The sequence below is a fragment of the Oxyura jamaicensis genome, chromosome 33, assembly GCF_011077185.1.
Source record: "Oxyura jamaicensis isolate SHBP4307 breed ruddy duck chromosome 33, BPBGC_Ojam_1.0, whole genome shotgun sequence".
NCBI lineage: Eukaryota > Metazoa > Chordata > Aves > Anseriformes > Anatidae > Oxyura > Oxyura jamaicensis.
In genome coordinates, this window is record NC_048924.1 from 1,557,712 (window position 1) to 1,570,355 (window position 12,644).

The 12,644-nt window shown below is 63.4% G+C and overlaps 3 protein-coding genes across 8 annotated transcripts in view; 2 read left to right on the forward strand and 1 right to left on the reverse strand.

Annotated features, from left to right (window-relative positions):
- The first annotated feature begins 534 nt into the window (after window positions 1-534).
- Window positions 535-5,634, forward strand: BIN2 (bridging integrator 2). Of its 2 annotated transcripts, XM_035308984.1 has the most exons (13): window positions 535-820; window positions 1,826-1,906; window positions 2,073-2,127; window positions 2,270-2,364; window positions 2,513-2,608; window positions 2,683-2,790; window positions 2,882-2,967; window positions 3,447-3,522; window positions 3,902-3,984; window positions 4,206-4,898; window positions 4,929-5,019; window positions 5,217-5,297; window positions 5,385-5,634. In XM_035308984.1, exons 1-13 carry the CDS (start codon window positions 662-664, stop codon window positions 5,478-5,480), a joined length of 1,800 nt encoding a protein of 599 aa, XP_035164875.1. In that variant the 5' UTR covers window positions 535-661; the 3' UTR covers window positions 5,481-5,634. The 2 variants fall into 2 exon arrangements, with proteins under 2 accessions (XP_035164875.1, XP_035164874.1); XM_035308983.1 differs by having other exon boundaries at window positions 5,217-5,634.
- A 133-nt stretch (window positions 5,635-5,767) lies between these two features.
- SMAGP (small cell adhesion glycoprotein) lies at window positions 5,768-9,706 on the forward strand. Of its 5 annotated transcripts, none has more exons than XM_035308985.1 (4): window positions 5,768-6,301; window positions 8,890-8,977; window positions 9,128-9,205; window positions 9,304-9,706. In XM_035308985.1, exons 2-4 carry the CDS (start codon window positions 8,947-8,949, stop codon window positions 9,474-9,476), a joined length of 282 nt encoding a protein of 93 aa, XP_035164876.1. In that variant the 5' UTR covers window positions 5,768-6,301; window positions 8,890-8,946; the 3' UTR covers window positions 9,477-9,706. The 5 variants fall into 5 exon arrangements, with proteins under 5 accessions (XP_035164876.1, XP_035164877.1, XP_035164880.1 ...); XM_035308986.1 differs by lacking the exon at window positions 5,768-6,301 and adding an exon at window positions 6,364-6,696; XM_035308989.1 differs by lacking the exon at window positions 5,768-6,301 and adding an exon at window positions 6,711-6,919.
- A 1,347-nt stretch (window positions 9,707-11,053) lies between these two features.
- Window positions 11,054-12,644, reverse strand: part of DAZAP2 (DAZ associated protein 2) — a 10,241-nt gene continuing 8,650 nt past the window's right edge. Inside the window, exons 2-4 of the mRNA XM_035308827.1 lie at window positions 12,552-12,638; window positions 11,873-12,115; window positions 11,054-11,353 (exon numbers count right to left, since the gene is read on the reverse strand). Of these exons, the coding sequence (XP_035164718.1) occupies window positions 11,225-11,353; window positions 11,873-12,115; window positions 12,552-12,638 (459 nt within the window). The 3' untranslated portion in view covers window positions 11,054-11,224. The remainder of the gene's footprint in view (window positions 11,354-11,872; window positions 12,116-12,551; window positions 12,639-12,644) is intronic.

Below are 12,644 nucleotides of genomic sequence, written 5' to 3' on the forward strand. Positions count from 1 at the left end.
GAGCCGGTGTCAATAAATTCTGTTCTTCCAGTTCTGGCTGTTGTCTCTGTCCTGCAAGGCTGAGGGTGCTTTGCCCCACTTCTCCTGCCTGCACCCACGCAATTCTTCCCCAGCACACAGCGTCCTTCGCCCTCCCGTCTTTGGGAGCATCCCTTTGGCCAGGGCCCTTGTCTGCCTTGCACAGCGGCTCAGAAAAGATCCGCAGGGAAGGAGCAACCAGCCCCGGGCAGCTGAAACGCCCTTGGGCCAAAGGGAAAAACACTGAGCCCCTCTGGAGCAGTGACACAGCAGGGGGACAGGGCCAGGACTTCTCCCTGGCCCCAAGCTCTGTTTGCCTTCCAAATCCCATCTGCACTGAGGGGGGGTGGATGCGGTGTCCGCTATCGCCTCGCCCAGGGCTGCAGGGCCAAAGCCCTCTAACTGCGTCCGGTTAGCGCTAGGCTCACCGCGATACGCCCCAGCCTGGCTTGGGGTGGGAAAAAAACAAAAAACAAAAACACAAAGAATTGCAGAACTGGCTCCAAAAGCAAAATTAAAACCCCAAACAGAAATTCGTGCTAGGGTTACCGCGGCTCGACGTGCTCGTGCCCCCGCTTCGTCCCACCCTCGCCGCTGGGTTTTTGGGGCGGCTCGCAGCGGGGGGTGCCCGGGCGCTCAGCGGATGCCTCGTTTCGAACTTCCGCAGCAAACACTCGACCACAAGCTGATGCCGAAAGCAGAAACCGCGCGGCAAGCTGCAGCCATGGCAGAGGGCAAGAGTGGGGGAGCCGGGCTCTTCGCCAAGCAGGTCCAGAAGCGGTTCAGCCGGGCACAGGAGAAGGTACGGCACAGCCCTCCCCATCCTTTACTTCATCTTCCTACTGAATTTCTCCCAGGGTGAGAAGGATCGGCTGGCACCGACAGGCTGCTCTTGCTGGGCACCGCACAGCACCCGTGGGTGCTCTTGGAGCATTACTTTGGGTACCTCTGCGCACTCGCACGCAGCTTGGGGCAGACTCCACCCTTGCTGCAAGGCTCTGGGTTTGCAAACTTCCCCGCAAAGCCCCCCAGGGTGCTTTGGTAGCCTCAAAAAGCAGACGTTTTTTTCCAAAAAAAAATATAACATCTTCCGGTGCAGGCTGCCAGGCGGTGGGCGCAGCTGGCACCAGGGTCCCTTGGGCTGGGGCCGGGTCCCCCTGTCCCTGGCACCGGGGTGGCCCCCGGAGCGCTGCCGTGGTGGCAGGAAGCAGGGGGAAGGGCTGCGGAAGCAGGTCGAAACGGGGTGATTTGATGCTCTTTCGAGACCATCCCCTCTGTGTTTTTTTTTCCCAAAAAAAGCAAGGAGCAGCTCCCGCGGTTCCTGGTGGGGGCTCGGGGCTAAATTCAGCCCTTCCGCAGCCGTATCAGCCCGGGACAGGCCCCGGTCGCTTCCAGGGACCAGCCTCTTCCTGGCCACCCCTCGCACTGCACTGCTGCTGCGAGGGGAAGCTGAGGGTGGCCTTCATCCGCGGCTCCTCCTCCTCCTCCCAGCAGCGTCACCAGTTCCCAGTGGGGCTTTGCCTGCACCTGGGTTCACCTGCAGGGATGTTTTGGGGAGCACAGACCTGAGGGTGTCATAAAGGAGGGTGGTGGGGATGTTGTGTTGGCTCAGCTCCCAAAATGCCACTCTTTTCCCCTAAAAATAAAAACGACCAAGGATTTTTGGTGCAGAGGTTTTGCACCCCTAAGGCAAACCCCAGCCCGGGTGGGCTCCAAGCTGGGGCCGTCAGGTCCTCAGGACCCACCCCCCCCCCCAGCAGAGCTCAGCCACGCTCCGTGCCAACGCGTCCCCCTCTCCCCGTGGCAGGTTTTGCAGAAACTGGGCAAAACCGTGGAGACCAAGGACGAGCAGTTCGAGCAAAGCGCCTACAATTTCCAGCTGCAGCAGGTCGCACCGGGGAGCGGAGGGGACCTGGGGGGGGAACAGGGACACCCCGTGCCATCCCTATGCCCACAGCCTCTTGTGCTCCGCATGTCCCCAGTGGGCTTGTGGCCCCCACCATCCCTGCCCAGGGGGTTCTGATCTCCCCCCCCCCAATACATTTGATTTGCAGAACGAAGGCAACAAACTCTACAAAGACCTCAAGGCTTTTGTCAGCGCAGTGAAAGGTAGGGCGCAAGCCCCCGGCCGCACCCCTGACCCCAGGAAACGCAGCTCAGTGGAGCCGGGGGGGGGGCGAGCCCCGCTGCGTTTTCTTGCCGTGCATCGCGAGCTCGCGGCACGCTCTGGATTTTTGCAACCCCGCCGCAGTGATGCACGAAAGCTCCCGGAAAGTGGCCGAAACGCTGCAGGAGATTTACAGCGCCGACTGGGACGGCCACGCGGAGCTGAAAGCCATAGCAGATGTGAGCCCCCCTGGGGACAGCCCCCGCGGGTCGGGGGGCGCAGAGCCAGCTCCCGGGGGACGCAGCCCAGCACGTCCAGCCGGCGAGCGCTGGGGGGGGACCGGGAGCTCTGCCCCCACTCGTCCCTGTCCCCTTTTTGTCCCCGCAGAGCAACGACCTCCTGTGGGACGACTACGAGGCGAAGCTGGCCGACCAGGCGCTGCGGCTGATGGAGAACTACCTGGCGCAGTTCGGTGACATTAAGGTACCCCCGCGGGCGGTGGCACGGCGCGGCACGCAGACGGCTCGCGGCTGAGCCCCCGGCGCCCCCCCCCCCAGGAGCGCATCGCCAAGCGGGGCCGCAAGCTGGTGGACTACGACAGCGCCCGGCACCACCTCGAGGCCCTGCAGAACGCCAAAAAGAAGGACGAGGCCAAAATCGCCAAGGTCGAGGCTGGCGTGGGAGCCCTGCTCGGGGCAGCCGGCGGGGCCGTGCATCGCACCGGGAACCCCACGGCCCCCCGTTGCCTCTCCGCAGGCTGAGGAGGAGTTCAACAAAGCCCAGGCGGTTTTTGAGGACCTGAACAGGGAGCTTCGGGAGGAGCTGCCCGTCCTCTACAGCAGGTATCGCGCGTGGCGCACGGGACGAGCCCGCTCTGCTCTGCCAAACTGCAGCTTCTGGGGGGGCAGGCCGGCAAACGCAGCCCCCACCCCAAAACCCAAGTGGGCCCCTTGAAATCGCATTGTCTGAGCAAAAGCCTTGCAAATTCATGTGCGGCAGCTCCCCAGAGCCTCCCCAGATCCTGGCCAATAACCACGCGGGCCCCAGCTCGGCGCCGTTTGTCCACTGCTGGGGAGAACTGGGGGGGTTCCCCCCCGAGCCCCCATGGGTGCTGCCGGCGGTGCGGTGCCTTGGGGCCGTGGGGCTGTCACAGCCGGGAGATGGCAGCAATGCCCCCTGCAGCGGGACAGCCCGGGACAAGCACCCAGGACCCTCTCGTCCCCCCCCGCCCCCCGAGGACGGGTGCTCGTGGCTGGGGGGGCTCCGCACCCCCCCTGGCTGCCCTCCTCCCTCCGCCTCCACCCCGGTTTCTGTCCCGCAGCCGCATTGCCTGCTACGTGACCATCTTCCAGAACATCTCCAACCTCCGGGACATCTTCTACAAGGAGATGAGCAAGGTAAGACCCCCAAAATTCCTCCCCCCTTCCGCCGGTGTTGCGCTGCTCGCCGTTGTCGATGGCGCTGTTTTAACAATTGATTCAGTGGCGGATAAATGGGGGGGGGGGTTGGGGGCTGCTTGCTTTGCATTAAGGTCAGCCCCGGGAAGTTGCACTGGGGTACAAATTTTTCCCGACTGCTGCCTCGAGAGCCGAGGAGAGGAAGGATGGGAGACGTGACTTCCTCGGCAGCGGGGCTGCTTTCCGGTCCCAATCCAGCCGCTTTTTAACTGAGATTTGCCCAGGGGCAGGGCTGTGGGCTCCAAGCCCACACAGGGTGGGGAGCGGGAGCCCCGGGGCTCCCAGGGCGCTCTGATGGGTTTCTCTCCTGCCCGTGCAGCTCAACCGCGACCTCTACGAGGTGATGGGCAAACTGGACAAGCAGCACTCCAGCAAAGTCTTCATCATCAAAGGCGTCTCCAGGTAAAGGGGGAGGCTCACGCCGCTGGGTCGCCCCCTCCCCAAGGAAGCAGATGGGGGCCGCAGCCCCCAGTCCATGCCTTCAGTCCCTGGGGCTGGACGAGCACCTCCCGGTGCTGGCTGCAGGGTGCTGCGGTGGTGCTGCTGCGTGCACCCAAGTGGGGTCCAGCTGCATTCGGGGGCTCGCAGGGACTTAAACTACCCCCTGTCCTCCCTCCGTGCAGCAACCGGCGCTCTCTGGTCATCTCCTCACCCGTGAGCCCCCCAGCCATGTACCCATGCCCAGGGAAGGCACCGGGCGAGCCACCCACCTCGCCAGCCCCGCGCCCGGACTGGGAGCCCGTGCTGGAAGCGGAGACGGCAGCAGCATCCCCCGGGGAGGGCAGCGACTCCGCCGAAAGCATCTCCAATGGCCCCGCGGAGACGGGTGCTGGCGAGCTGGGTGCTGGCGAGCTGGGTGCTCCCGTCCCTGGTCCTCCTCCAGCCTCACCAGCGAGCATGGGGTCTGTGTCAGAAACCGCATCGGTCTCCAGCGAGGAGTCCCAGGAGCCTGTCCTCACCCCTGAAGCTCCATCCCCTGAAATGGGGGTGTCCGAGGGCGCTGGGTCCCCTGGGCTCCCCAAAAGCCAGGCTGGGAGCCCCGTGTCTGGTGGTCCAGAGGCAGCAGGGGCTGATGGAGGGGTGCAGGCGGGAGCCGAGGGCATCGCCGCCTCCCTGGCCTCACTGATTTTATCCGAGGCGATTGCCACGGCCGCCAGCACCGCGCCAGCGGGGCCAAAAAATGCCACAGAGGAGCCAGACGGCACCGACAGCGAGGGTGGCGCACGTCCCGAAAGCACCGGGGACAGCTCGGGGGGTGACCCGCTGTCCCCAGCCAGCACCCACGGTGCCACCAGGCCCACGGCAGAGGCACGAGGGTGCCCGTCCCTGGGTGCTGGGCAGGGTGCGTGCCAGCTGCCTGGGGACGTGGGAGAGCACAGCGACTCCGAGGAGAGCATGGAGGTGGTGGATGTGGCGCCAAAGGCGGCCAAAATGCAGGTGAGAGCGGCCGGGGGGTGACGTGCCACGAGCTGGTGTCCGGAGGGGGCAGGAGGGGGGGTCAGGACGCCGTGCTGGGGGCTGCACCCAGCAAGTGCTTCCCAGCGGTTCCAGCCCCATCGAGGGGACATGGGGCTGGGGGCACGGGGGGGCAAGGAGGTGAGTCCCAGCCCGGCGCGTTGCTCATCCGGCTGCAGGTGGGGCTGGAGCTGGCCCTCGAGGAGGGATCAAGTGGCTGCATCCAGGACAGCGCCGCTCCCCCCGGCTCCCAAACTGAGGTGGGTGCAGCGAGGGCTCTGCTTCATCCCCTCGGACTGAAGCACGAGGGCTCCAGCTCGGCATCACCCCGCTCTCTGTGTCCCCAGAAGGAAGGGACACCCGGGGCTCTGGAGCAGGCCACGAGCCAGGACTCCCCCCAGGACCCCCCCCAGGACCCCAGTGAAATCTTCACGTCCCTGTGAGCCCAGCGCCCGGAGAGGTGCGGGCGGGAGGGAGGGGAAGGAGCTTTTATGGGGCTGCCTGCAGATAACTTTGTTTAACCGTACCGCGCTTTACAACCCCCCCGTCACATCTGAAATAAAGGCAGAGGGCAGACACCGGTGCCTGAAAACGCAACAAGAGGAGGTGGAATTTTCTGGAAAGGCGACCGAGAGCCGAATATCGGCGCTGGGCATCTCGTCTCCATCCTGAGAGGCAGCGCTGGGGGCTTGCAGTGCGGCACAGCTGGAGCAGCCCACGCAAAATTGCCAAAAAGCGCAGCTTGGGGAAGCCTGGGCATCACCACCGGCTCCCGTGGGGGCTCCCTGCCCGCGGGTTTAGGGCTGGATCCAGGTGGGATTTGTTTCCCCATTCCCCCCCGGCACCGCCGGGCTGCCGCTGCGGTTTGCGGTGACTCACGAGGAAGGCGTCGGGCTGGTTTCTTCACGCCAGGCTGGCTGCTCCTCTCCCCAAAATTTGCTGCCATGCAGAAAAAAAAGAGCCCCAACTGGCTTTGAAATCCTGCAAATTGAAGCACCCCCGCTGGCCGAGCCTCGTGCGATGCGTGGCCGCTCTGGCGCACACCCAAAGCGCTCGCGTGGCCGCGGGGCTGCTGCGGGATCCCCTCTCCCTCGGCAGCAAGGGGTTAAGCGGGGAGGAATTGCAGCCTTTATCATCAGGGCAGTGGAACTGGAAAGGTGAGGCAGGAAGGGGAAACGCCTGGGCTGCGCCCTGGCGAGGCTGCACAGGCAGCAGCGAGCGCACATGGTGCCGGCAGCCCCTCGCCCCGGCGCAGCGGGCACAGGTACGGGGAGATGTGGGGAGGTTCGGGGGGCCGGGGGGTGCTTCTGCATGCCTGGGTTTGCGCAGCCAACGGGCGTTCAACAAAGCACGAGGTCCTGCATCGGTGGCTGCCCCGCGGAGCTGCTGGGTGGCAAAATCTGCTCAGCCCCGCTGCAAAGGGGCCTGGCCCCGCCAGGGCTGTGCCGTGCCGAAGCATCGCCGCCTCAATGGGTGCACGGCCGCGGGATTTCAGCTGGCGAGCGGCTTCCCCAGGAGCAAGCAGGAAGCGGAACGGCCTCAGCCCACCGCAGCGAGAGGTGGGAGAAGCTCAAACAGAGCTTAAATCAGCAGAAGCTCAAGCAAAAGCCCAGCAGCGCACGGGGAGAGCACGAGGCGCCTTTCCCAGGTTGCGGCGCGGTGAGACGGAGCAGGAAACGGGGTCACCCGGAGGGTTTGCTCGCCCCAGCCTCTGGCCGCTGGGTTTGGGATCTGGGGGCTGCAAAGGGGGCGCCGAGCATCCCCTGCACCCCACTGCTCTCGAGCTTTTTGGGAGCTGCGGGGTGGGGAGGGCTCCGCTGTGGGAACCGCTCTTGAGCAACTCGGAGGATTTGGCCAGCACACAAGAATGAGGAAGATTCGGGTTGGTTTTTTTTGGTAGCTTTCCCCCCCCCCCCCCCTTTTTTTTTTTTCCCAAGTCCTGCTTTAAAAGCACGTGGAGATTTGTAGGGATCCGGCATGCCGGGGAAGCCGGGTCAGCCCGGCTGCGGCACAGCTCCCTGCGTGCCGCAGACACCCCGACCCCACGCCGGCTCGTGGCCGCATCCTGCCCCGCCAAGGTACCCCCCGTGCTGCGACCCCTGCCCCGTTTGCCCCCCCCGCTGAGCACGGGGGCTCCTTCCTGCAGTGCCGGTGCGGTGGGGAGGGATACGGGAGCGATCTGGGGTGGCCGGGCTCCTGCTGGGATGCAACACCGGGGGGGGGTTGCTTGAATGGTTGAGCGATGATGTTTTCCTGCCAGAGTCTCTTCCCAGAGCCGAATTTGGGGTGAAATGGGGCCGGGTACATGCCAGCTGCTTTGGTTATAGCTCCAGCAGGTTTACAGGGAGCCATGGGCAGCGCCGTGTTTATACAGACCCAAAACGTTGGCCGAACGCCTCCCAGGGACCCCGTTTCTCAAAGTACCCAGCTCCCTTTGCAATCAGCAGCCTCTTTTCCTCGAAATCCCAGCAGTAGGCTCTTACAGAAACGTTTTCCATTTATTCCTCCAAAGCAGCCCGAGCTGCTGCTGCTCCGTGGCAAGGCAGCAGCTGCCTTCGTGTGCTTGCAGGTTGTGCCCATGCAAGGCAGGTTCAGCCCCGGAGATGGCTCGTTCCCAGCTCCTCCGCCCAGACATCACTGTCGGCAGAGCTTTAAAGCAAATTTCCTGGTTTAAATGCCATGCAGGCTTCTGCACTGGGCTTTGAAACTTTGTCCCACATCGCTGGGCTCGGGCGGGTTTTTTTGCAACGCTGGATTGCAGCGGCGGTGCCAGCGGGACCGTCTGGTCTGCGTCGCACTCGAGAAACTGGTTCTGCGCTCTCCAGCCAGTCCGGGGCTCGCCTGAGCCCGGGGCGAAGTTGTCAAGGCCGGGGCAAAGTTGTGGAGCTCGGGGTCCCAGCATCCCGGGGTCCTGGGCCCCCGTCCGCTGAGCGGGCACGGAGCGAGCAGCGCCGCACGGCACCGGGCAGGGGGCTGGGTTCCCAAACTCACCCGGCGCTGTACGCCCCCACGGCTGGGCTCCGCCGGCGGCTGGAGGCAAACCCTGCTGCTGTCAGGGCTGGTTGGCACGCTCAGGCTGAACAAGCCCTGGCCCGACAGCACTTTGAGTCACAAGGGCACACGGCGGGACGAGCAGGGCGAGAGCAGCTCCCGAGGCAGCGTGCCGCCGGAGGCGCGCCGGGCGTCCCCGACCCTCCCGGCATCCCCGGCCGTGCCAGGGGGCCACAGGCAGCGGCTCCCGCTTCGGGCACGCGTCCAGCGCTCGGCTCGCTCCTGTGATTCAATTTGCTTTTTTTCTTTTTTTTGGGGGGTGAGATTTATTTGCTCCTGACATCTAGCGGCGTCTCTCCGCAGAGCCGCTGAGTCACTTGTGCCCGAGCGCAGGAGCCGTTCCCTCGGGCCTGCCAGCAGCAGCGACCACTTACTTTGGGGGCTGCCAAGGTTGTTGCTGCAGATGGGTTTGGTGGCTGCTCGTCCCCCAGCGTGCTCAGGAGGGAGCTTTGCAGGGGCAGAGTCCCGGCTGCAGCAGCTCTGGCTGTCGGATTCGCGAGGTTTTGCGAGGCTTTACAGGCAAAGGCAATTTGGCTCCGCAAAACTTAAAACTTTGAGAGCAAATTGCCAGACCTGCAGCCCACTTCCCCCGCGCACGCCTGCTGGCTGGGATGCACGGCCCCGGCACGGCTCGCTCCAACATGCAGCGCCAATTCCTGCCCCTGCCAAGCCCCCGCACTGAGCGCTTCCCGGCTGTCCAGCACCACCAGCGCTGGCTCAGCACCGAGCCCCTCTCTGCAGCGGACCCGCGCTGTGCCGGCCCCTGCCCTGCACACTCACCGCTTTTCCTTTCCTTGGTAGTCGTGAAGGAGCCCAGACCCTCGCCTGGAAGGAGCCGGCAGCGCCCGGGCCGATGCCATGGACGGAGCTCAGCCCCCGCTAGCTGCAGGTAAGACCCCGGGGCCCCTTTTTGCTTTGTGCCCCCAAAATCCTCCAGGAGCCCTCGCCCAGGGCCGCCCCGTCCAGCCCTGCGTGGCTCGGAGCCGGCTCGGTACCGGCCTTGCTCACTTTCCTCTCTCCTTCCCCAACGTCGCTGCAGAAGAGCTGACAACCCCAGGGCTGAAGAAGGCGCACACCCCCCCTCTGCATGAGGACGCCAACACGGCTGTCATCGCAGGTAGGGGCTCCACGCCGCGGCCACCCCGCCACCGGGCAGCAGCTCCGGACGGACCGCTCGGGGCTAAATCCTGCTCCTCTCCGCCTTTCCCCCGGCAGTTGTCATCACGCTGGTGTTCATCACCCTGCTGACGGTCCTGGTGGTGATCATCATCTACCTGTACAGAAACAAAGGCAGCTACCTCACCTACGAGCAGCCGGCGGCCGAGACGGACGTGTCGGTGCAGATGGAGGACGCCCCCTCCAAGGAGAAGGAAGAGTATTTCATCTGAGCCCCGGGCCCAGCGCGCGCCCCTCTCTTGCACTCAGGTCTGATGCCATGTGGCCTGAAATCTCTCAGTCTGGGATCTAGAAGCTTTTTTTTTTTTTTTTTTTTCTCTCCCTAATTTATTCAGCAAACCACAGAAGATGAAAACCAGGCGTGGCAGAGCGCAGCCCCGCTCCGGCTGCTCGCACCCTGCCCTCCCTTCGGTGCTTCCTAATACAGCCCAGTGACAAATGCTCGAAGAATTGCTGTTGTTTCTTCCTGATCTCCCAAAACAAATTCAGTTATTCTGCTCTGGGTTGAGGGTCGGGGTAATCAGCGTGGCTAATTCCGGTGGAGGATGCCGGTAAAGCAGCCTGATCGATCGGCCGAGCCGCAAGAGGCTCCCGGTAGGGGCAGTTCCTCCTTTAAATCCACCCCCCCAAAAAAATGAAGGGGGAAGTTTGCAAAATAGCAGCAAAGAGGAAATCAGCGAGGAAACCCTAAGGCGTGCGAGGGGCAGGAGCCAAGGGGGTTTGTCTGAAGTCTAACGCAAGTCTGCCACTTTATTCAAATTTTCAAAATAGTCTTTATTCTACTTTTTTTTAGTATAAAAAAATCCACGAGTTAAGTGCACCACAGTGTGTACAGAGAGACACGTAATGCTGAACTTCCATAACAGTCAGTTGGATGGGTAACGCAACACGTACAGGACACAGGTTTAGATTAAACTGAAACCTCCAGATAAAATATATTTGAATCTGATATTTGTCTTCATAAAACAAAACAAAAAAGGAGAAACGCTGAGGATCCCTGAAATATTCTTCTTAACCCTACTAAGACTTCATTACACCCAAGTCATTTTTGAAGTATGCATTCGTAAAACAACTGATTAACCAAGCTCGTTTGTGCTGATTGGCAGTTGCTACACACCCCTGTGCAGATGGTAACCAGCCTCCCTGTCTGAACACCAGCCTTAAGGAGTTTTGGTGGCAGGACACCAGGTTGAGTTCAAAAAGAAAGAAAAGAGGAGTTGGTTTATTAAGCATCGTCCTAAAAGCCTAGTTAGCATTTAATGAAACGTTCAAACATGAGTTGCATTGTGTTTCTGGCACCAAAGCATGGCTTTGATTAGATCTAATGTGCAAAGAAATCCAAGATTACTTGGAGTGTACAAAAGAAATCCCATGACACACGCCAGCTGCGGCCCTTCCCGGAGGGGAGCGGAGGGCGACTGCGAGCACAGAGTGCTTCGAGGGATCCGCTCCAGAGGGAGGTCGGGAAGGAAGAAGCGCCGAGGTGCCCCTGGCACGGGGAAGCGAAGGGCGCCTCGCTTCCCACCCAGCGCCTTTGCTGCACTGGAGGGGGAACCCCAACGCCTGCGGGGCTCGGTCAGCACCAACGCGAGGGGCCGGGGTCGCGCCCCGCCACCAGCTGCGCTCCCTCGGCCTCCCCAAAGCCCGCGCCGATTAGCGGAGCTCAGCGACAGCGCTGCGGTGCTACTGCGAAACGCGAGGGAGAGGCAGGGCTGCTCAGCTCGCGTCTGGCTCGGGAATCCGCGCCCCCTCCTCACGCCGGCGGAGGCGCCGCTCTCGGCGCGGGGTGCTCCTCGCTTTGCGCCGAGCCAGGAAGAGACCTCGCGGCGGCGTGTGTGATCTGCAGCCTCGGGTTAATATGGACTAAAGCAGTTACAGCGTGAGAAGTGCTGACGGTACGTGATGTCTTTCCTTACACAAATGTAGCCCCCCCCCCCTCTCCCCCCGGCCCCTTCCTTCTTCACCAGATAGTGTAGCCGCCGTCCGAGCCTCCCAGGAAGAAGTTCCCCTTCCGCTGCGTCACCAAGACGTTGGCTCCCTGCATGACGGCCAGCTGGGCGGCGTTGGGGGGGCAGCCAGGAGGGGGGGGCTGCGAAAGAGAGAAAAGGAGGGGGCTGCAGGAGCGCTGCAGCTCCTCCTGGCACCCATCCACCTCGGACCGCGGGCACCCGGCACCTGTTGCTGGCTGCCCGGCCGGGATCGAGGCCAGGATGGGAAACGCTCGGCTTCCACGCCCTCCCCTCTCCTTTCGGGGGGCTTTTTGTGCGCGCAGAGGAGCAAAACCCCGGCGTGGTTGGGAGCCTGAGGAGCTCCGGGGCCGCAGGGAGCGAGGGCGAGCTGCAGCCCGGTCGCTCAGCAGCCCTGCTGCCGCCTTGCCTCCCTCTGGGGCACGTTACAGCGGGCGGAACCGGGCTCTGCGACCTGACAGAGCCCCAGAGCCACACGTCGGCCGCTCTCAGCTGAGCTCCGAGAGAGCAAAACCCTCCGCACGAAGGCAGGAGCCTCCTCTTCTCCCAACCCACGCGATAAATTCGCTTCGCTCACAAAACCAGGCCCGTCTCCTCCGCGCCCCTACAACAGACGCGTCCCGAGCACTGGCTGTACTCACAGGGATGCTGGCCGTCCCGCCGGCCCCAAACCTGGCTCCCGCATCAAAGCCGCCTTCGACGAGGACCGTGGAGCCTGGGGGGTACACGGGGCCCACGGGGTAATAGGCCATGGGGACGGAGGAGCCGATGGGACCCACGGCCACGGACTGGGCCACGGGCAGGAAGACCGAAGTGCCCGGGTACGCCGCGGACATGGTGGGGACGGTGGCGGCCCCCAGAGGCACGAAGCTGGGACGGTAAAGCTGGAAAAAAGAAAAAAGCCAGGCAGGCAGGTTTAGGGCTTTATTGCTCCCCACACCCACCTGCCGCCTCCAGGCAAGCCCTGAGCTAGACTTTCACCCTCCCGCCTGCCCAGGGCAGCGCTCTGCCCCGGGCGTTGGGCTGTGTGTGTCCCGGGGGGGGGACGGGGACGTTTTCCTGCTGCTGCTGCTCGGGGACAGATCCCCCACAGCCCCCAGGAATCCACCCGGGACGTTGCCGCAGGCGGATTCCGAGGCTGGGGATCCCCTCAGCTCAAAGGGAGGGTTCACGTCGACTTGGGGACAGGGGTAGGAGCAGCAAACCAGCCCCCCAGGTTAAAAATAATCCAAGTAATCAAAATTCATCATAACAGCCAGCGGCACGCTGGCCAGGCGTTCCTCTTTTGAGGTGTACGCCCCCCCAGCGGCCCCCACCTACCTCGGAGTACGCGGGCGGTGCGTCCGTGTAGGGCGGCGGCTGGGGCAGCGGCAGGGTCTGCGGGTACACGGGGGGGTTGGCAGGGGCCTGCAC